This window comes from Aotus nancymaae, unplaced genomic scaffold (assembly GCF_030222135.1).
Source record: "Aotus nancymaae isolate 86718 unplaced genomic scaffold, 86718_ANA_hifiasm-v0.15.2.pri h1tg000456l, whole genome shotgun sequence".
NCBI lineage: Eukaryota > Metazoa > Chordata > Mammalia > Primates > Aotidae > Aotus > Aotus nancymaae.
Window position 1 is genome coordinate 208,097 of NW_026988871.1, and position 22,416 is coordinate 230,512.

At 49.9% G+C, this 22,416-nt stretch overlaps 1 protein-coding gene across 2 annotated transcripts; it reads right to left on the minus strand.

Moving 5' to 3' along the window:
* Positions 1 to 3,797: 3,797 nt before the first annotated feature.
* Positions 3,798 to 21,073, minus strand: NEIL2 (nei like DNA glycosylase 2). 2 transcript variants are annotated; one of them, XM_064372113.1, is made up of 5 exons: positions 18,892 to 19,107; positions 13,189 to 13,541; positions 9,465 to 9,661; positions 6,104 to 6,331; positions 3,798 to 4,546 (listed from the first exon to the last, which is right to left on the minus strand). In XM_064372113.1, the coding sequence occupies exons 1-5, from the start codon at positions 19,027 to 19,029 to the stop codon at positions 4,413 to 4,415; spliced, it is 1,050 nt and encodes a 349-aa protein (XP_064228183.1). In that variant the 5' UTR covers positions 19,030 to 19,107; the 3' UTR covers positions 3,798 to 4,412. The 2 variants fall into 2 exon arrangements, with proteins under 2 accessions (XP_064228183.1, XP_012312777.2); XM_012457354.3 differs by lacking the exon at positions 3,798 to 4,546 and adding an exon at positions 20,455 to 21,073 and having other exon boundaries at positions 4,994 to 6,331; positions 18,892 to 19,031.
* Positions 21,074 to 22,416: the final 1,343 nt, after the last annotated feature.

Sequence of the window (22,416 nt, forward strand, 5' to 3'; positions counted from 1 at the left end):
AGCTGCTACTCTCAGCACACTGCCTATGAAGTAGCCCTGCTCTGCAGGAGCAGTCACGGAGCTGTCGCACCGCCTCTTTCATAAGGCTGTTTTTTTCCACCCTACCACTGGCTTACCCTTGAATTCTTTCCTGGGCAAAGCCAAGAACCCTCATGGGCTAAGGCTGAATTTTGGGCTCGCTTGTCCTGCATCAAAACCACAACCTCGGCAGCAATCGGCCCCACATGGTCAGGACTCTTCCAACTCAGAATCAACCAGAGATCTAAGACAAATACGCCCCTCAAACCAATCACCTAAGACACCCACCTCTATCAGCTGCTTCCAGCCTCCCCAGGCCAAGAGCCTCCAATCAGAGCCCCCCTGCAGCCGTCCCCTTCTCCACTGTAAAGCTTCCCACTCCCCTGCCTGCCTCTGAGTGTTCACCAAGTGCAGGATTCCCTTGCAAGAGCAGGCTCTGAATCAAGAGCCTCATTTGCTTGTGCTCACTAGGATGGTCTTGAATTTCACAGACTGTAACACTCTATCATGTTCAGGGGTTCCTCCCCTCCTGAACTTCCTGTATTCTAATAATCTCGTCTGTCTCACCACCTCAGAATTGCCCCCTCAAGGGCAAGGAGTGGGCCTACGCAGCATCTGGCAGAGTGCTTACAGCATAACCAGGTCTGTCCTAGAAAGCTCAGAGCACAGACGGTCCAGCCACTTATCCCCCATCCTCACACGGCACTTTTTCCATTAACAGAAACACTTTGTACACCCCTCCTGTCACAGTAGGATTTGGCTTTGTGTTTTGTTTATGCTTGTATTCCCAAATCCTAGCATTCAGGAGGCATTTAAGAAATATTGATGAAATGTCTAGAGCCACTGTAAAGGCTTACATTAAATCCCATGTTTTCTCAATGTCAGTTATCTCAAAAGCCCAACTCATGAGCTAAATCAGTCTTTCCCTTAGAATCTGTCCAGTCCAAGTATCCCGCCTCTCCTTACTTTGAAGCCTAGATTCACCCCCCATCCCCCATATTTCCATACCCTCCTTCCCGGTCCTGTCAAGAAAAACCTCTCCTCCTTCCAGGCAACAGGCACAAAAGGCATAACCGCCACTGGTCACACCGCACCCTGCTGTCTCCGTACCATCTCCTTTCAGTCCACTTACACCACATCATGCCTACCTCCCTTTATATATTTATTTTTAACTTTTATTTATTTTTGAGGCAAGTTCTCACTCTGCCTCCCATGCTAGAGTGCAGTGACATGATCTTGGCTCACTGCAGCCTTGACCTCCTGGGCTCAATCCTTCCACCTCAGCCTCCCTAGTAGCTGGGACTACACAGGAGTGCATCACCATGCCTGGCTAACTTTTGTATTTTTTGTAGAGATGGGGATCTCACTATGTTGCCCAGGCTGGTGTCAAACTTCTAGGCTCAAGCAATCCTCCTGCCTCAGCCTCCCAAAGTGCTGGGATTACAGGTGTGAGCCACCTCACCAGGCCATACCTCCTTTTGGAACCAACCCAAAACCCTGAGAGCCTACTGCCAGCGTGATTAGCTCTGGGAGAGGAGCATGGGAGTGTGGGTTGTTACCTGCCCGCATTCCCCCTTCCCCACCTCTTCCACGCAGAACATTCCATGGAGTTCCAATGGCATCAATCACAACCCTTACTCTCAACTCGTAGGTGCCAGCAATTACCCAACTATTAGTTTTTTCTGTGAGTCACTGCAGTCAGAGACACCATTAGCAAGCACGCTCCAGAGATCTTCTCATGGCAGGGATGAAGGTCATGCTTTCGCAAGGTGCAGTGGCTCACGCCTGTAACCCCTGCACTTTGGGAGGCCAAGGCAGGCAGACCAGGAGGTCAGGAGATCAAGACCATCCTTGCTAAGACAGTGAAACCCCATCTCAACTAAAAATACAAAACATTAGCTGGACATGGTGGCACACGTCTCCGCTACTCAGGGGGCTGAGGCAGGAGAATTGCTTGCAGTGAGCCGAGATCGCACCACTGAACTCCAGCCTGGTGACAGAGCAAGACTCCATTTCAAAAAAAAAAAAAAATGCTGTTGCTCCTTGCCCCCTTGGTCTCCCACCATTCTTACCCTGACAAAGCCCCCGTCCATTGTGGGTTAATCCAACATCCAGCGTCTTCGTTTTTGATCCTACGCTACTGGGTGCAGTCACGGAAAGTCAGGAAACGCACAGGCACCCTGGGCCCACCATGTGGCTCTAACCCTTCCCTCTAACCCAAAGTCAGCAAATTTCCTTAAGAGCGGTTACAAACCTGCCCACTATTCTGTATCCAAAGTTTCACTTTCAGCAAGTTTCCCAGGGACGTGTTCTCTCTCTTCCCACCCTAGCCCAGTCATCTTTAAGTGATGGCTCTGGTGTGAGCTTTCTCTGTCTCCTGGTTTTCTCCCCTGAACTAATTATACACAAACCTTCTCGTGATATTCATGCTTCACTCTCCTCCCTGCCCTTCATTGTCATCCCCTCCAAGGCCAAAGTTCTGCAGGGAGACCACCCTCGAATTCCACCTCCTCCCTCCCAGACGCTCCCTTCTCACTGCTGCCACTCTGCACGCAGTCTCACCTGAAGGTCATCATGACCTGGGATTTATCACCTGCCAAACCCAAGGGGCCATGGCTCCATCGCTGCCCCTTCATCTCGGCATGACTCATGATTCCGACAGCCCGCTTCTCCCTGGAGTTTCCTTCCCACTTACGTTCCACCCATGTCACTGAAGGGTTCCTCCTTCCTCTCTTGCTCCTTAAACACAGACTTTCTCCAGGATGCCCCGCACCTTTCCTGATGCGCCATTATACCCAGCGAGCCTCCCTAGCTGCTCATGACTCCTACCAGGAAAGCTGCCCCATCGGTGCCTCTAAGCCCAGCCTGTCCTTGTCGGGGGCCAAGCTTGCTCCCCCATTACACTGTCTCCACAGCACAGGTGGTTGCGGGCTTGAGCGCAGCACGCCTCGGGCTGACACGCAGTACCAGCTCTACCATTCCCTGTGAGCCAGGCGGTGGCCTCTGCTGGTGCTCAGCTCAGTGCCCACTGAGCCAGCTCATGTTTCTGCCTCGCCCCAATGCCCACACCGTCGGCCAGCTGCCACCAACAGAGCCCACTGCCGCCACGGCCCTCGCCTCTCACCCTCTCCACTCCCACAGCTGCAGCTGCCCATTGCTTCTTCAACAACTTCTTTTCAACCTATCCCAGTCTGAGCAAAACACATGCAGGCCGTGGCGTCCAGTCCCTGCCATGTCCAGGGAGCCCCTAGACCCACTATCATGTAGACACCGAATCACAGGAAATGGTCTCAGCCCCATTTGCTGTGGCTCATGCCTGGAGTCTAAGTTTTGTCCTAGCCATATGGGTTAGAAAGGTGCATTTCAGTACACACACACACACGTTCTGTTTTGAGATGGCGTCTCACTCTGTTGCCCAGACTGGTGTGCAGTGGCACAATCTCGGCTCACTGCAACCTCTGCATCCCAGGTTCAAGTGATTCTCCTGCCTCAGCCTCCTGAGCAGCTAGAACTACAGGCACACACCACCACACCAGGCTGATTTTTCTATTTTTAGTAGAGATAGGGTTTTGCCATATTGGTCAAGCTGGTCTCGAACTCCTGACCTCAGGTGACCCACCTGCCTTGCCTCCCAAAGTGCTGGGATTACAGGTGTGAGCCACTGTGCCTAGCCCACATTCTTAGATGTTTCATGTTTTATATACATGTATATATACACACAAGTGTGTGAGTATACTCTTCTAAAGATAAATAAATCCATTAATCTGTTTCCATTGTCTATTCTGGAATTGAGGTTTTAATTATTTTTTCTTAAATCCAGGACTTTATGAAGGGAAAGTAAGGTTTTATAAGCTATTGTACGTTTTTTTTTAAAAGGGTGGGAGGAGATGACCTTTGAGAAGTTGAAGATTTTCTCCCAAACTCCATTGTAGCCTGTAACAGACTGAATTGTGTTCTCCTAAAATTCACATGTAAAGCCCTAACCCCCAAAGTCACCTCGCTGGGGAACCAAATCAGCCAGCCCTTGACCTTGGATTTCCCAGGCTCCAGAATGATGGGAAATAACCCTGTGCGGTCTGAGTCACCCAGCCTATGGCACACTACGGCAGTAGAGCTAAGGTATGGCTCTGGCCCTTGTTAACTGCATGAGCTTAAGCGAGGTCCTCAGTCTCTCTAGACTCTTTCGTTTTCTCGTCTATCACATAAGGACAATAAGGGTGAGGACCCACCTTCATGAGTTGTTCTGCAGATCATATGCAAGAAGTAAGTGCAGTGGCGAGGACTGGGTGCAAGGAGAGAGAGCACTCAACACAGGGAGAGCACCCGGTGCAGGGAGTCTTCAGAACAAGACACTCAGTCTGCCATCAACTGGCCCTCCCCATCGCTGACAATTCTCAATCATTTAAGACAGGGGAGGCGGGGCATGGTGACTCATGCCTATAATCCCAGCGCTTTGGGAGGCAGAAGCAAGTGGATCGCTTGAGGACTGCAGTTGGAGACCAGCCTGGGCAACATGGTGAGACTCCATCTATAAGAAAATACAAAAATCAGCTGGACATGGTGGTGCACACCTGTAGTCCCACCTGCTGACGTGGGAGGATCACCTGGGCCCGGGAGGTTGAGGCTGTAGTGAGCCATGGTCACACCCCTGCACTCCAGCAGCCTGGGCAACAAAGCGAGACCCCGTTTCAAAAAAAAAAAAAAAAAAAGAGAGAGAGAGTAAAGGAAAGTCAGAAACATTAGCCAGTGTTTTCAATTTCAATCCCCCAAATCCCTGTGCAGAGGCCATGAGACAGAGGTCAAGTCCATCTCTGCTCACCTGGGGCAGGAGAGCAGGTGTGCTCCGGCCTCCTCTCCCTGCCCCTTTTCATAGATTCCTCAGCAGCTAACCCGGTGAGCCTGGAGGCCATCTCCATGAATAGTTCTTTAGTTTATTTAGTTTAAGACCTTTTACTGCCAAATAAAGATCACAACAGAAAATAACAAAGAGCTTTATTTCTGTGTGGCTGTCCTAGCTTCATTTACTTGTTGCCAACAGCCTGAGGGAGTTTTTCCACAGCCCTTGATGCGAGCTCAACATATTAACAGTCACAAAAACATGGACTTAAGGAGCAAACGGGCAGCTTTCCCTACAGACCACCCTGCACCCCAGGACGGCGCAGCTCCCTGCTCCAGCCCCGCCTCTGGGTGTCTGCATCCAGCAGGAAGGACCCAACAGGAAGCTGAATCCAAGCAGTGCGCTCAGGCCACTCTCTCCTCATCCCTGGATCCTCCAGGGGAACAAGAAAGAAAATAATAATCCCATTTTCCTGTATTCCAAATTAGAGGGCCTTAAAATCAACCAGCATTGGAAAAGAAAACAGGAGCTGGCCGGTGCGGTGGCTCACTCCTGTGGTCCCAAGTTTGGGAGGCCAAGGTGGGAGGATTGCTTGCGTACACAGGTTCAAGACCAGCCTGGCCAACATGGCAAGACCTCATCTCTACAAAAGGTAAACAGAAATCAGCCAGGCATCCTGGCACATGCCTGTAGTCCCAGCTACTCTGGAGGCTGAGGTGGGGACTGCCTGAGTCTAGGAGGGCAAGGCCGCAGTGAGCCGAGACCACGCCACTGCTCCCTAGCTGGGGACACAGCAAGACCCATCTCAAAACAAAAACCAAAAAAACCCCACATCATCTGCAAAGCCATGCAGGGAGCACAGCTATTTCCCATGGGCTCTTTCCTTGCTCCACTGCCTTCGGGAGGTTTCCCCTTACCCACCGTCATGATTTTTCGCTTTCACAATGGTGCAATTCAATGGGAAGAATTAACTGAACTAGAAAAAGAAGAAAAAATTGAATCCTATGAAAACTCTGCCTTCAACATAACTCCAGAATATTGTCATACTGGCACCCCTGACCCACACCATCCTCTGCACCCTGTCTCTGCCCACATCCTCGTTTCTGGACACTTAGACGTCAGGTTCCCCAAAGGACAAGGTTCCATGACGAGCACCCCAAGTTCCTTAGGAGTACTGGCGCTGCTCCAGTTCCTCCGACAACTGGGGCTGGCACTGTGGACACCACCAGGTGAGCCTCTGGAACCCACCTGGGGGCCCAAACGCGTCCTTCAAGAGCTGGTGGCCAGCAGGGCACCATTCCTTCTGGTAGACCTGCGTGTGCTGCGGGTGGCCCTGAAGCTTGCCCTGCAGCCAGGTTGCACTGAACTCCACCACGCCATCCACCAGGGCCTCCCGTCGCGAGGCGCTCAGGACGGAGCCGAGAGAGAGGGGATGAATCCCAGCTCTGTACAAGACTTCATTCTTAATGATGTTCCCTGAAAGACAGCAGGGGAGGGTGAGGCAGGAAGAAAGGACACACGACGTGACGAAACCACCCACAAAGCTCACAAGGCAGAAGTCAGCTCTCCCACATCCTGCGGGACCTTGGGCAGATCAGCGATATCCGCCTCCATTTCCCTGTCTGTAAAATGGGGACAATTCCAACCTTTAAGGTTGCTGTGGAGATGAAATGAAAGTCGTGCGTGGCTCATCATGGCAAACAGGTTATCAAAAAGGGCTCGGGCATCTGACTGCCTGCACTTGAATCCCAGCTCAAGCAGCTCCTACCCATGTGACCTGGCAAGCTCTCCAGCCTCGATTAGCTGCAGTTTCCTTATCTGTAAGGCAAGGATGGCTTACCTGGTTTTTGTGAGCAGTAAATGAGAATTCACCAAAAAATGCTGAGCACAGTGACTGGGATGTAGAGTACTCAATAAATATTAACCATTACTATCATTTTTAAAAGGTTGGCCAGGCGCAGTGGCTCACGCCTAAAATCCCAGCACTTTGGGAGGCAGAGGTGGGTCAATCACTTGACGCCAGGAGTTCAAGACCAGACTGGACAACACAGTGAAACCCCATTTCTACCCAAAATACAAAAATCAGCCAGGCATGGTAGCATGCGCCTCTAATCCCAGCTACTGTGGTGGCTGACCCACGAGACTCGCTTGAACCTGGGAGGCAGAGGTTGCAGTAATCTGAGATCGTGCCACTGCACTCCAGCCTGGGTGAAAGGGCAAAACTCTGTCTGAAAAATTTTTTTTCTTTTTTTTTTTTTTTTGAGATGGAGTCTTGCTCTGTCACCAGGCTGGAGTGCAGCGACGCAATCTTGGCTTACTGCAACCTCCGCCTCCCGGGTTCAAGTGATTCTTCCGCCTCAGCCTCCCGAGGAGCTGGGACCACAGGCGCATGCCACCACGCCCAGCTAATTTTTGTATTTTTAGTAGAGACAGGGTTTCACCGTGTTGGCCAGGATGGTCTCGATCTCTTGACCTCGTGATCTGCCCACCTTGGCCTCCCAAAGTGCTGGGATTAAAGGCATGAGCCACCGTGCCTGGCCCAATAAAATTCTTTTTTTAAATTAAAAACAAAATGTCCAGTATAGCTGGGCATAGTGGCTCACACCTGTAATCCCAGCACTTTGGGAGGCAGAGGCAGGAGGATGACTTGAGCCCACCAGATCAGGACTAGCCTAGGCAACATAGTGAGATCATGTCTCTACAAAAAAAAAAAATTTAATTAGCAAGGTGTGGTATCATGCACCTGTAGTCCCAACTACTCAGGAGGCTGAGGTGGGGTTGCTTGAAACGGGGAGGTTGAGGCTGCAGTGGGTTGTGACTGTTCCACTGCATTCCAGCCTGGACAACAGAGAGAGACTCTGTCTTAAAAAATAAAATGAAATCTCGAGCGTGATGTCTGTTATGTTAGGAAGTGTTTGGGGAGGTATCATCTTATTATTTCTACTCCTGCCTCATTCTCTGGGAAGCCAGCCTTGATCCCTCCTTTCAGAATCAGTAACTCTCTTTGGAATGTTCCCACAGGACTCTTTAAGCTCCACCAGGCATTCATCACAGTCTTTCCTAACCCACAGTGACCTGAGTCCATGCTTGCTGAGCTATTCAAGAATGACCTCCGTAAGGGGAGGTGGTGAGTGTGACAGAGGCCGAGCGAGCGTCGCTGTGTCTCGCGTGAGCAGGTGAAGGAAATTCCTGCTCTTTCCAAGAGCGTCAGTCATACTCCTCATTACACACATCATTCTCTCCGGAATTCGTTGACAGAATACCCGGCCTCATGTCTCAGCCTGCTACTGACTAGCAATGTGTTCTTTGCTTCAGTTTCCCCATCTGAAGAAAGGAAAAACCACTATAACTATCCTATGGAACGGCAGTAAGGACAAAAACGTGTGCCTGGCACATCAGAGCTGCTTGGAACACACTGGCCATGTTACTACTGTGACTGTTGTTAGCTCTTGCCACGTGTATCCGAAAAGCCACTTCCGGATGCCTCTTTGCTCCTGAGGGCACAGGGACACCCATGGTTCTAACGTGAAAATGCAAGGCTAGTGTCTGGTCCAGCACTGGGCCTCCTCCGACCCTCATGAGGGGAGGGGAGGGGAAGTGAGCTGGCGGCAAAGTCACACCTTGGATATGGAGGTGACTGTCACCACCAACTCGCCTGATTACCTCAAGAGCCTATTTTGGACACAATTATTCCCCTGCTGTGGGTAAGAAGAATGGCACACTCTCAGGGCTGGGTGCGGTGGCTCACACCTATAATCCTAGCACTTTGGGAGACTGAGGAGGGTGGATCACGAGGCCAGGAGTTCAAGACCAGCCTGACCAACATAGTGAAACCCAATCTCTACTAAAAATAAAAAAGTATCCGGGCGTGGTGGCACATGCCTGTAATCCCAGCTTCTAGGGAGCTGAGGCAGAATACAACCTCAACTGGAGCCAAGGTGCTCTAGCCTGAGTGACAGAGCAAGACTCTGTCTCAAAGGAAAAAAAAAAGGAGTGGCACGCTCTCATAGTCCAGCTAATTAGCTGTTATATATAATTTTTGGAATTACTCAGCACTTCTCCATAACCTGAAATGCACACAACTTCGCTGCTCGGGCCACTGCCACAGAGAGGGAAACTGCTTCTTCCCTCGTGTCCTGTAAGAGCCTAATATAGACTGAGTCATCTCTGTGCTCTGACCCGGGGAGGCTCCATCCACCCAAGGGCAGCATCCCTTTGAACACGCACTCATTCCTTTGCTAGAGCCTGTACAACTTCAGTCCCTACCGACATGGCTCAGCCGCCTCCTGTGGGCCAGGCACTGCTGTGCAGCAGAGGGGATAGGGACATGACCCCGCCCTTTCGGAGGGGATGCTCCCTTGTTGCTGGCAGAAGGCTCACAACTGATAACACAATTAGAGTGTGGACTCTGAAGCCGAGAGAAGTTAAAAACTGCCTGATCTAATGCCCTCAGCTTAAAAACAAGGGAAGTAAAATGAAGATTAAGCAAGTGGCCCCTCAAGACCAACAGTACTAGCACGAGCAGGGCGGGTCTCAGGTCTTGTGACTCCCACAGAACGACTTTACCTTAAGCAACTCTGTGGGCTCACCCCTTTCCCATCAGTCATACCTAGCCCCGAGAAGTGTTTCTGGTCCAACAGCGTATAGCAGACAGGCTGAGCCTGGCCTAGAGCTTCCAAGGCTTGTCCTCGATGGAACTTCTCAGACAGGATGTCACAGGTGGGTGTGACTGCTGGGGAAGAGCTCCAGGACATCTGACAATTATAAAATGCTAGGAAGCCACCACTACCAAAGTGCAGGACTAACCTGGGAAGAAAGAAGAGGTCTTAGGTACACGTCATTACCACGATACATTCAGAGCACGCTCTGTGGTTAGATCATACACACATACAGACATCCCTGACTTACAGTGGTAATTTTAATTTTAATTCACTTTTAATTTTTGATTTTATAATGGTACAAAATTTTTGACTTCACTTTTAATTTTTGACTTTACAATGGTACAAAATCAGTGCACACTCAGTAAAAGCCATACTTTGAGTACCTATAAAACCATTCTTCTCACGCCTGTAATCCCAGCACTTTGGGAGGCCGAGGCGGGTGGATCACGAGGTCAAGAGATCGAGACCATCCTGGTCAACATAGTGAAACCCTGTCTCTACTAAAAATACAAAAAATTAGCTGGGCATGGTGGCGCGTGCCTGTAATCCCAGCTACTCAGGAGGCTGAAGTAGGAGAATTGCCTGAACCCAGGAGGCGGAGGTTGCGGTGAGCCAAGATCACGCCATTGCACTCCAGCCTGGGTAATAAGAGCGAAACTCCATCTCAAAAAAAAAAAAGAAAAAAAAAACCATTCTTTTACTTTCAGTACAGTACTCAATAAATTATATGAGATATTCAACATTTTATAAAACAAGCTTTGTGTTAGATGATTTTGCCCAACTGTAGGCTAATGTAATTGTTCTGAGCACAAATAAGGCAAGTTAGGCTAAGCCATGATGTTTGGTAGGCTAGGCATATTAAATGCATCATTTTTTACTTATAATCTTTTCTTTTTTTTTGAGACATCGTTTCATTCTTGTCGCCCAGGCTGGAGTACAGTAGCTCGATCTCAGCTCACTGCAATCTCTGCCTCCCAGGTTCAAGTGATTCTCCTGTCTCAGCCTCCCAAGTAGCTAGGATTACAGGTGTGCACCACCACACCTGACTAATTTTTTGTATTTTTAGTAGAGATGGTATTTCATCATGTTGGCCAGGCTGGTCTCAAACTCCTGACCTCAGGTGATCAACCCTCCTCCACCTCCCAAAGGGCTGAGATTACAGGCGTAAGCCAACCACACCCAACCTAGTATTTTTAGTACTCCAAATACTCCATGTACCCCTTCCATGGAGAAAGGATATATAATTTTATTTATTGACTTATTTAGATTTTCTTTGAGATAGGGTCTTGCTCTGTTGCCCAGGCTGAAGTGTAGTGGCACAATCACAGCTCACTGCAGTCTCAACCTCCCTAGCTCAAACTATCCTCCCACTTCAGCCTCCCAAGTAGCTGGGACCACAGGTATGCACCACCACACCCGGCTAATCTTTTTATTTTTATTTTTAGAAACAGGGTCTCACTATGTTGCCCAGGCTGGTCTCTTACTCCTAGGCTCAAGTGATCCTCCTGCCTCAGCCTCCCAAAGTGCTGGGATTACAGACATGAGTCACTATGGCTGTAAGCTAATATTATATATTTCAAAGACCAACAAAGCAGATAAAACTCAGGCCAGCCTATTAAAGAAAAAAGAGACAAAGCAAAATAAATACAAAACATGTAAATGAGAAAAGAGACATAACCAGGTAAAAAAGAGATTTAAAAATAAGGGCATGATACACATTCACTCTGTGGCAATATATCTGAAAACCCAGGGGTGAGCCTGCTTCGTGGAATGCACTTCAATGCCTCCAACTGGTGACTAATCCAGGATTCAGTAAAGGGCAGGCTCCTGATGATGAGAGGTTTGCTGGGGGTTCTAAGAAAAGTTTCATCATCTGAACTTCTAAAAGTCAACTTCTCTTCTGGATTTTTTTGGTGTGGATAAAATCCTGGAGCTGCAGTAGCCTATTACCACTGGTCTAAGGACAAAACCAACGCATGGAAAGTGCAAAGCCAGGAGAATCCTAAGAACGTGAAGCCAGAACCTTGGAACTGCAACCCCAAAGCCCACCCTCCTTCTGAACTTCCCGTCATGGGAGCCTCAAATCTCCTGACCACAGACGCTACTCCGAGTTATTTTTATAGCCCACAGCATCCTATGGTATCTACATCATGCCACAAATAAAGACTACCTACAGTTCTGGCTGGGCGGTGGCTCATGCCTGTAATCCCAGCGCTTTGGGAGGCCGAGGTGGGCGGATCATGAGGTCAAAAGATTGAGACCATCCTGGCAACATGGTGAAACCCCGTCTCTACTAAAAATACAAAAATTAGCTAGATGTGGTAGCGTGCACCTGTAGTCCCAGCTACTCGGGAGGCTGAGGTAGGAGAATCACTTGAACCTGGGAGGCGGAGGTTGCAGGGAGCCGAGATGATGCCACTGCCTCCAGCCTGGGCAACAGAGCAAGACTCCATCTCAAAAAAAAAAAAAAAAGACTACAGTTCTAAACATTTTTAAAAACTATGAAGCTTCAGAAAATAGAAGTCACGTGACTTTCTCTGGGGGCAGAAGGGGCCTTTTTTTAGCAAAAGGGGAAACATATGAGCAACCAAGAAAAATGCCCACCACTGACGACATAAAAATTTAAAATCCCAAATGCCAAGAGGCATCCTAAGCACAGTGAAAGGACAAAGGACAGACTTGAAACGATACTGGCAACACACGGCACAAAGACAGACAGACTTTCTGTCCAGAAGCTTCAATATACTGGTAAGAAGTATACAAATGACCTAACATTCATGAGATTTCAGCTCAACTAGCACTTTATAAGGCCATAAAAATGTGCAGCCCTAAGAACGTGCATTCCCTTTGACCAGCAATTACTCCTCTGGGAATTGACACGAAGGACATAATCCTAATCCTAGAGTTTTATGCACAAAATGTTGATCTCAGCATTCATACATTAAAAATTGGGGTGGGCACGGTGGCTCATGCCTGCATTCCCAGCACTTTGGGAGGCAGAGGCAGGTAGATCACTTGAGGCCATGAGTTCCAGACCAGCCTGGCCAACATGGTGAAACCCTGTCTCTACTAAAAATACAAAACTCAGCCGGTGTGGTGTTGCGCATCTATAGCCCCAGCTCCTCAGGGAGCTAAGGCAGGAAAATCGCTTGAATCTGGAGGCAGAAGTTTCAATGAGGCAAGATTGTGCCACTGCACTCCAAACTGGGCAACAGAGCAAGACTCCATCTCAAAAAAGAAACAAAAAAACTCATCAAACTGAACACTTAAGATCTGCATCCTACTGTATGTTAATTATATCTCAATAAAAAATAGACACACAAGCAATATACTTAAAAAAAAATAACTGGGAAATCCTGTCCCTAAACTCCAAGCACGCTAGTCAGGCAATGAAATGTTCTTCAGGGACGTTTCCCCCTCAAGTGCCACATTCGCTGGGAAGGTTCTACCCTTCTCCCAGCCACCGTTGGTTGTGCGACCCTCTCCTGGCCAGACCACAGTCCACTTCCTATCACTGGTAGACACAGAGGTGGCCTCTCTCCCCAAGACGGCAGAGTCCTGGGGAGCAGATGGGACGTCCTCAGTGTGTCCCCGCTGCCTAAGTCCCACACCCTGCCAAGCAGGGACCCATGACTATCAGAGCCCATGAGAATCAGATGGCCACACCCTTACCTGGGGGCAGGGTCCCTCCAGTCACCCCTCTTGTTGGCTTTCTTGGCTCTGGAGAACTCGTTCACCCAAATGCTGCCAAACAAACCAAAACAGACACGCAGCCACCTCCCAGCACCTTCTGCAGGGGCGGCTCCTGCCAAACACTGCGAGTCACCCTCTCCCTGGTGGACCAGCTCTGCGGACCGTGACGATCCATCAGGGATCTTCCACCTGCTGGGCTCTCGGGCCTGCCTTGGGTCTGCAGCCCCTTCCTCCTGCGCGTCTTTTTGTGCAGGCTCTGGTGGTGGGCTGTTGCCAGGTGGCCCCATTTCTTTATCTGGATCAAATCTAAGGAATAATTTCTTTCCATGGACCTAGAAAAAATGAACATGATCTAAGCCTTATAGACCCAGAGGGGAACAGGGGAATGCAGCTACCTATCCTACTGCAAATTTCTTCCTTCTCGTCCCATCCTTGGAGCCTTCCCAAATGCAGTCTTTGGGCTCTGCCTTTTGCTCCTTTGCTCCAGTGGTGTGGGCAGTTCGCAGGTGGTTTCCAAAGTGACTGGGAGCAAGCATGAGGCTTCGTGGGCAGTGAAACGAACACACACTAGATGGCAGGGCCACCTGGAATATCTGAGGGGAATCACTCCCAATTTTTTCATGCAGTAGCTAAGAAATGAACATAAATTGTCATTCCTTCAATCCATTCGTAATACATTTTCTTTTCTTCTTTTTTTTTGTGACAGAGTCTTGCACTGTTGCCCGGCCTGGAGTGCAATTGCGCAATCTTGGCTCACTGCAACCTCCGCCTCCCGGGTTCAAGGGATTCTCTAGTCTCAGCCTCCCAAATAGCTGGGACTACAGGTGCACACCACTACACTCAGCTAATTTATGTATATTTAGTAGAGACAGGGTTTCACCATGTTAGCCGGGCTGATCTCGAACTCCTGACCTCAAGTGATCCGCCTGCCTCGGCCTCCCAAAGTGCTGGGATTAGCGGCCTGAGCTACCATACCCAGCCCTTGCTTTGAGTTTATTTTCATACTGCATCTCCTGATATGCAGTATGTGTGTGCCCCGATTCCAGGATGAGTCGGTTCTACACAGCCTGAAGTTCAGGCAGTCTTTCAAAGAGTATAAACCAAAATGTCTGGCCTTAATACTGGCAATGTCTGTGTTACTTTATTGACCACTATAGGTCTGTGCTTAAAGATCACTGTTCTGACACGATCTTTAACTTGTTAATTAGTATACAGATTCATGGAAATCCTCCACTCAGAAGAGCACTGCCTTTCTAAATAATCCCAGAATAGCTTATCCGTAAATTCGAGCACAGATTGTTTTCTGCCACGTATTAGAAATGGTTTAACTGACCTACATTAAAAAAACTGAGCAAGGAATTAAGTGGGCATTATAGAATTTGCTGCAGAAAATATTTCTTGGTATAAATTCACCAATGTTGATATAATTCTCATGAAAATAATAGTCAAATGCCCATCGTGATCAAAACATTTATTAGGTCAAAAATGTCTAGGTCAGGATGTCCTTTCCAACTATGGCCATTTCTGCTGTCCCTCTTTTAGGTTCCTGTGACATTGCAGCCACTTCAATTTGTAAATCATTAATCAAGCTTATTCACTGTGCCTGGCAGTGTGCTAGGCTCCAATGGCAAACAGATGAGCAAGACTCTGCAATGGTTTCAATGTGTTCCCCAAAAAGTATGTGCTGGAAACCTAATCCCCAATGGGACAGTGGTAAGAGAGGGCACCTTGGAGATTAGGCCATAGGGCTCTGGCCTCCCGAATGGAATGATGCCAATTGCAAATGACATGGCAAGGTGCTAAGGCCATGTGGACTTCCCAGCCTCCAGGACCGTGAGCTAAATAGACTTCTATTGTTTATAAATTACCCAGTCTTAAATCTCCCCTAATAGCAGCAAAAATAGATGAAGACAATCTCCAACCTTCCCTTTAAAAATTTCACATTTAAAAGGGGACATGACACTACGTACAATTGCCAAAAGGTGGGAGCAACCCAAATGTCCATCTGTGAATGAACAGATGAGCAAAACGTGGTCTACAATATCATTCAGCCTGGAAAAGGAAGGGAATTCTGACATATCTATAACGTGGGTGAGCTTTGGAGACTTTAGACTAAGTTAAATAAGCCTGTCAAAAAAACTCCAAATACTGTATGAGTCTACTGATACGAGGTACCCGGAAGAGTAAAATTCACAGAGACATAACGTAGAAAAGTGGTTGCCAGGAGCTGGGGCAGGGAGGATGGGGAGCTCGTGTTCAGCAGGTATGGAGTTTCAGCTTGGGGAGATTACAAAGTTCAGGCAAACTGTCAGCCAACATGAATATACTTAACACTACTGAACTATAAACTTTAAAATAGCGAAGACAGTAAATTTTGTTACGTGTTTTTCATCACAATTTTTTAAAAATATAAAAAGGTGGTAGGGGTGAGAGGGGGACAAGGATGAAAACAGGTTCTATAAGAGCATGGAGAAAAGCGTGGGTGGGCCAGGCCCGGTGGCTCATGCCTGTAATCCCTGCACTCTGAGAGGCTGAGAGGATGGCTTTAGTCCAGGAGTTCGAGACCAGCCTGGGTAACAAAGTAAGACCCCCCATCTGTACAAAAAAACAGAAAAGAAAATTGTGGGTAGAAGCAGAGGTTGCATTCGGAAGAAGAGCCCACAGCATGAGGGGAAGGTGGCCGTGACCCGGGCTTCACAAGAAGAGTGGAGGACAGAGGAGACAGGGCGACAGGGTGTCCCCAGCTGAGGGGACCGACCTGAAGGCACAGGTGGAAGCCCCACACTGGGAGGGGGAGCTCCTGGTTAGACACAGCAGCTGGGGTGTGCGCTGTTAGCACTGCTCCCAACAAACCTGCTAAAGGAACCAAAGAGCTCTAAACCCTCCAGAGCAAGAGGACAAACAGACAGAGGTACAAAGCCCCCCACAGAAAATGAGAAATGGGCACAGGAAGGGTAACTGATGAGGCAGAGCAGAGTCTTCTGCTGCAGCAGAAGGGGGCCCCAAGGAAGAGGGAACCCACCCACCCTGACCCCAGGTGAGCGGGAGACATGGAAGTCCCAGGTGCTGTGGTAAGAGGTTAAAAATGGAAGGACTGGTCCTCACACATTGCTGGTGAGATAAAAAGGTACAGCTGCTTCAGAAAACACTACAGAAGACACTCAAAAAGGTAAACATAGTATGTGGTCCAGCAATTCCACTCCTAGGAAATATTCCCAAGAGAAATGAAAACATACATCTACACCAATATTCATGTGGGCACATGAATGCCCACAGCAGCAGCATCCACAGAAGTCAAAAAGGTGGAACAGTCCAAAAGTCCATCGACTGATGCCTAAACATCACTGACCGTAAAGGTCCATCGACTGACGCCTAAACGTCGCTGACCGTAAAGGTCCATCGACTGACGCCTAAACGTCGCTGACCGTAAGGGTCCATCGACTGACGCCTAAACGTCGCTGACCGTAAGGGTCCATCGACTGACGCCTAAACGTCGCTGACCGTAAGGGTCCATCGACTGACGCCTAAACGTCGCTGACCGTAAGGGTCCATCGACTGACGCCTAAACGTCGCTGACCGTAAAGGTTCATCGACTGACGCCTAAACGTCCATCGCTGACCGTAAAGGCCCATCAGCTGACTCCTAAACGTCACTAACCGTAAAGGTCCATCAGCTGATGCCTAAACATCACTGACCGTAAAACATGTGGTATGGTTTGGCCATGTGCGCACCAAAATCTCATCTTGAATTTTAGCTCCCATAATTCCCATTTGTTGCTGGGGAGACCCAGTGGGAGGTAACTGAGTCATGGGGGTCGGTTTTTCCCATGCTGTTCCCATTATAGTGAGTCTCACGAGATCTGACGGTTTTATAAAAGGCAGTTCCCCTGCACACGCTCTCTCTCGCCTACTGCCATGTAAGATGGGCCTTTGCTTCTCCTTTGCCTTCCACCATGATTGTGAGGACTCCCCAGCCTCGTGGAACTGTGAGTCCATTAAACCTCTTCCCTTTCTAAATTACCCAGTCTTGGTTATGCCTTTATCAGCAGCATGAGAATGAACTAATACAGTAAATTGTCACTGGGAATGGGGTGCTGCTGTAAAGATAATGTGGAAGCAACATTGGAACTGGGTAACAGGCAGAGGCTGGAGTAGTCTGGAGGGCTCAGAAGAAGGGAACGTGTGGGAAAGTCTGGAACTTCCTAGAGACTTGTTGAATGGCATTGATCAAAATGCTGATAGTGATATGGACAATAAGGTATAGGCTGAGGTGGTCTCAGACGGAGACAAGGAACTTTTTGGGAATTGGAGTAAAGGTGACTCTTGCTATACTAAGAGACTGGTGGCATTAGTCCCCTGCCCTAGAGATCTACGGAATGTTGAACCTAAGAGACATGATTTAGGGTGTCTGGTGAAAGAAATTTCTAAGTGGAAAAGCATTCAAGAGGAAGCAGAGCATAAGTTTGAAAAATGTGTAGCCTGATGATGCAGTAGAAAAGAAAAACCCATTTTTTAGGGAGAAACTCCAGCTGGCTGTAGAAATTTGCATAACTAGGAGCTGAACGCTAATCACCAAGCCAATAAGGAAAATCTCTCCAGGGCATGTCAGAGAACTTCCCGGCAGCCCCTCCCATCACAGGCCCAGATGCCTAGGAGGAAAAAATGGTTTCCTGGGCCAAGTCCAGGCCCCCCTGCTGTATGCAACCTAGGGACTTGGTTGCGGCTAAAAGGAGCCAATGTACAACTCGGGCTGTTGCTTCAGAGGGTACAAGCCCCAAACCTTCATGATTTACACGTGGTGTTGAGCATGTGGGTGCATAGAAGAACTGAGGTATGGAAACCTCCACCTGGATTTCTGAGGATGCATGGAAATGACTGGATTTCTAGGCAGAGGTGTGCTGCAGGGGCAGAGCCCTCATTGAGAATGTCTGCTAGGGCAGTACAGAAGAAAAATACAGGTTAGAGCCCTGGTGCAGCATTCCCACAGGGGCAATGCCTGATAGAGCTGTGAGAAAGGGCCACTGTCCTCCAGACCCCAGAATGGTAGATCCACTGACAGCTTGCACCACGTCCTGGAAAACCCACAGACACTCAACGCCAGCCTGTGAAAGTAGCCAGGATGAGGGACTGTACCCTACAAAGCCACAGGGGTGGAGCTGCCTGAGGCTGCAGGAGCCCACCTCTTGCATCAGCATGCCCTGGATGCGAGACATGGAGTCAAACATCATTGTGGAGCTTTAAGATTTGACTGCCCCACTGGATTTCAGACTTTCATGGGTCCTGTAGCCCCTTCATTTCAGCCAATACCTCCCATTTGGAACAGGTATATTTACCCAATGCCTGTGTCCCCACTGTATCTAGGAAGTAACTCACTTGCTTCTGATTTTACAGGCTCATAGGTGGATGGAATTTGCCTATGATCTGTCACAGATCAGACTTTGGACTGTGCAGACTTTTAAGTCAATGCTAAAATGAATTAAGACTTTGGGGGACTGATGGGAAGGCATGGTTGCTTTTGAAATGTGAGGATACGGGCTTTGGGAGAGGTCGGCAGTAAAATGATATAGTTTGGTTGTGTCCCCAAATCTCATCTTGAATTATAGCTCCCATGATTCCCATGTCTTGTGGGATGGACCCGGTGGGAGGTAATCGCATCATTACCTTCAGCGGAGGATGGGCTCACCTGGGCATCCTGGAGCCACAGAGACTGCAGGCTGGCAGGCTGTAGCTTCCTGCTGCTGCCCCCTGTCTTGACCACCTGCTGGCCCACAAACTGGGAGACCAAATGATGAAATTTCCTCACCAACGGCCCTTCTGGCATCCCTGTGGGTAGCAGTGGGCAAAAGAGGCCACAGACTTAGCTCATTTATCTCTAACATCTCTAACAGGTGCCAAGCAACCTCCACGCTGCCATTTTTGCTGTCAACTAATAAGAGCCAATATGGCCAAAAAGGGAGCATGGCTGGGAGGGAGTCAAATCACAGAGAAGCACCAAGTGTGGCAGGGTGTGGCAAACTTGGCAGGAAAGGCAGCCCCTCTCACCTTTCTTCATGTAGAAGACACTTACAAAGCACCAACAGTGTGCTAGGCAGCACATCATGTGCACCATCCACTTTACTCCTGAGCAACAGCTGCCACCTGGGGAGCTGGCCCTGCTTGCTTTCTGCCTGGACTTTGAACCTCTAACACGTCCTGGCTTTCTCTGTCCTCCCTCCTCCCACTCTCAAAAAGCAGCCAGTCCAACCCACTGCTGCTGACCTATTTCCCACTTTTTAAGGGACCAGAGTGAAAAGACAAAGATGTGGATCCTGCCGTCCAGGACCACCAACCACTCACCTGGGGGAGATGTACATGAGATGACCGCAACACTCACAGGTCTCAGAATCCTAAGTGAGAACCCCAGCCATGCAGTTACGCCCAGCTTAACTGTAGATAGTTATCCCTGATCACAGAGAAGCAGCTGTGGCTCTGTTTCAATGCCCACCGGGCGCGGTGGCTCACACCTGTAATCCCAGCACTTTGGGAGGCGGAGGCGGGTGGATGACGAGGTTAAGATATCGAGACCATCCTGGTCAACATGGTGAAACCCCGTCTCTACTAAAAATACAAAAATTAGCTGGGCATGGTGGCGTGCACCTGTAGTCCCAGCTACTTGGGAGGCTGAGGCAGGAGAATTGCTTGAACCCAGGAGGCGGAGGTTGCGGTGAGCCGAGATCGCGCCACTGCACTCCAGCCTGGGTAACAACAGCGAAACTCCGTCTCAGAAAACAAAACAAAACAAAACAAAACAATGCCCACGCAGGGCTACCGTGCCACCTCTGCTCTCCCTGCCCCAAATCATCCTAGTCCACTGAAAGCAGTCTGAGTGGTCTACATCCCGGCTGCTCGGGCAGACGGGACCCCCAGCCTCACCCAGGGCAGCTGCCTAACCACCGGTTCTTGCACCAGCCTCTCTGTAAGTTATGGTGAAAATCGAAAAGAACTAAGTAGATACCGGGTACATGGTAGCTATTATAATCCAGACTGTAAAAAACACTTTAGAATACTTTTTAAATCTCAGAAATGAGGATGGCTAACAATCTCAGCATTCTCATAATTTCATCAGCAGCACATTCAATAACGTGCTGCTTACACTGGCTGGTGCCAATTCGCTGAAATGTACTATTTCCCCTCATCAGGCTTTGGAGACACTTTACAGGGAGACAAAACCGCCGGGCTGGAGGGAGACCTGCCAAACGCGGCTGACCCTAACCAGTTGGGAGCCTGATCCTCTCCAACGGGAAAGCCACTGGAAAAGCCTTCATCTGAAATGCACCAAGTCCTTAAAATTTCTGGACACACGAGCATGTTTCCTCCAGGGTTTTTATGGAGATGGACAGGTGGGAAGCAAGCCGCCTCTGCAACAGCCTTGAAGGTTGAGACGCTGAAGGGGCTTCGCAGAGTCGCCGAGGACGCTGTGCCCACCCTCGGGCCCTTCCTGCCCGGGGGCTACCCAGGAGCGCGAGGGGGGCGCTGTGCCCGCCGGGGAAGGGGAGGGGCGTCTCCCCGTTCTCTTCCGAGTGCCCTAGAGGGTTCTAAGACGACTGCTTTCCCAACTCTGCCTCGAGGTGTGGGGAGAGGGGCGCAGACGCGGGTCTGAGGGTCCCTGGGGGCTTCCAGGCGTGGGCAGCACCTCTGCAGGCAGCCGAGACGGAGGAGGGTCCCGCGTCCGCCCTCCCCTCTGGTCCCCTCCCGACTCCTCCGCCGGGCCGCGAGTCAACCGGAGGGCGCGCGGCTGCACTCACCGGCTCCAGGTGGCGGCCCCTCGGCCAGACCCGGCAACGCTGCGCGGCCCACCCAGCAGCTCCAGCTTGGGGCGGAGATTTCTCGGCTCCGTGGCCCACGTGGACTCCGCCCCCTCTTGGACCCCGCTGTAGATGGAGGCGGCGGGGCTCCTCCCCCGGGTGGGCGTGGACTCCGCCCGGAGGCGGTGGCGGGCGCGGAGCTGCGTCCCAGGGTGCGCGCAGGCGCGGGGATCATCCCCTGGAGCCGGGATCGCGGCTCCTCCCTTGCGGTGGGCCAGGGGTTCCGTCCCGCGGGTCGCTGGAGGCGGGGCTGCGGCCAGGGGTCGGGAGTGAAAGCCGGGGTGGAGTAAGGGCGTAGATTGGGACTAACATTGGAGAGTCGCTCCTTGAACATTGTTTTTTTTTTCTTTTTTTTTTTGAGACAGTCTGTCGCCCAGGCTGGAGTGCAGTGGCGCGATCTCGGCTCACTACAACCTCCGCCTCCCGGACTCTAGCGATTCTCCTGTCTCAGCCTCCGTAGTAGCTCGGATTACAGACGCACGCCACCGTGCCTGGCTAATTTTTGTGTTTTTAGTAGAGACGGTTTCACCATGTTGGCTACGCTAGTCTCGAACTCCTGACCCGAGGTGATCCGCCCGCCTTAGCCTCCCAAAGTGCTGGGATTACAGGCGTGAGCCACTGCTCCCAGCCCTCTTGGAACATTTCTTGTCCCAAGGAGACAGTTATAGGGACAAGGCAATGTGTGTGCGAATGGCACAGCCTGGGCGTTCCCGCAATGACAAGCCTCTCCGTGGGTTCTGCGTGACCTCCGAGCCTAATAAGTATGGTGCAAAGGAAACAGGTGGTCAAGACTCGTGAGATGTTGAAAGGGTGGGGGATTTTTTTGCTTTCTATTATTTTAATATTATTACTTGAATGTTTACTATAGGCAAATTTTGCTTAAAATATTTGTGTATTAAAGTTTTATTTCAAACAATAAAAGAGATAAAATAATAGGCTGTTTAAAAATAAGTATGTTTACTTGTCTGTAGTTCTCCAAGAAGGATGGGGAGCGAGCACTTTCCAGGAAGTTCCAGGAAGTTAGGAGGGAGGTTTGGGGAAGTACCCAGCAGGTGTTCGGTAACTTGGCTAGGGTGAAGTCACCACGGACCCTAGCTGAGGGGCCCTGGGGAAGGACTTGGTCAGCACAGGGAGACAAGCCCAACCCACTGTCAGAGACATGGTTGTGTCCTACTGATTGAGAGGGAGGGTGCAAGTGGCCTTCCCATGGTGGCCACCTACTGAAGAGATGAGGGCAGGAGGTGAGGGGAGGGAGGCCTGAGGAGGCCTAGGGTATAGGGTCCTCACCTAGAAAGGCATCCTGGAGGCAGAGGGGATGAGGTTTGAGGACATGGGGTTTACAGGAGACATCCCTCGGAGCGCCA

What these genes read in the sequence shown, in the direction of transcription:
- NEIL2 (XM_064372113.1), bottom strand. Translation starts at nt 19,029, where the DNA reads ATGCCAGAAGGGCCGTTGGTGAGGAAATTTCATCATTTGGTCTCCCAG. An exon ending in TGTGGCTCCAGGATGCCCAG is followed by an intron (nt 13,542 to 18,891) that starts GTGAGCCCATCC and finishes CATTTTTTCTAG; the next exon opens with GTCCATGGAAAGAAATTATT. An exon ending in GAAACACTTCTCGGGGCTAG is followed by an intron (nt 6,332 to 9,464) that starts GTATGACTGATG and finishes GCTGTCTTTCAG; the next exon opens with GGAACATCATTAAGAATGAA.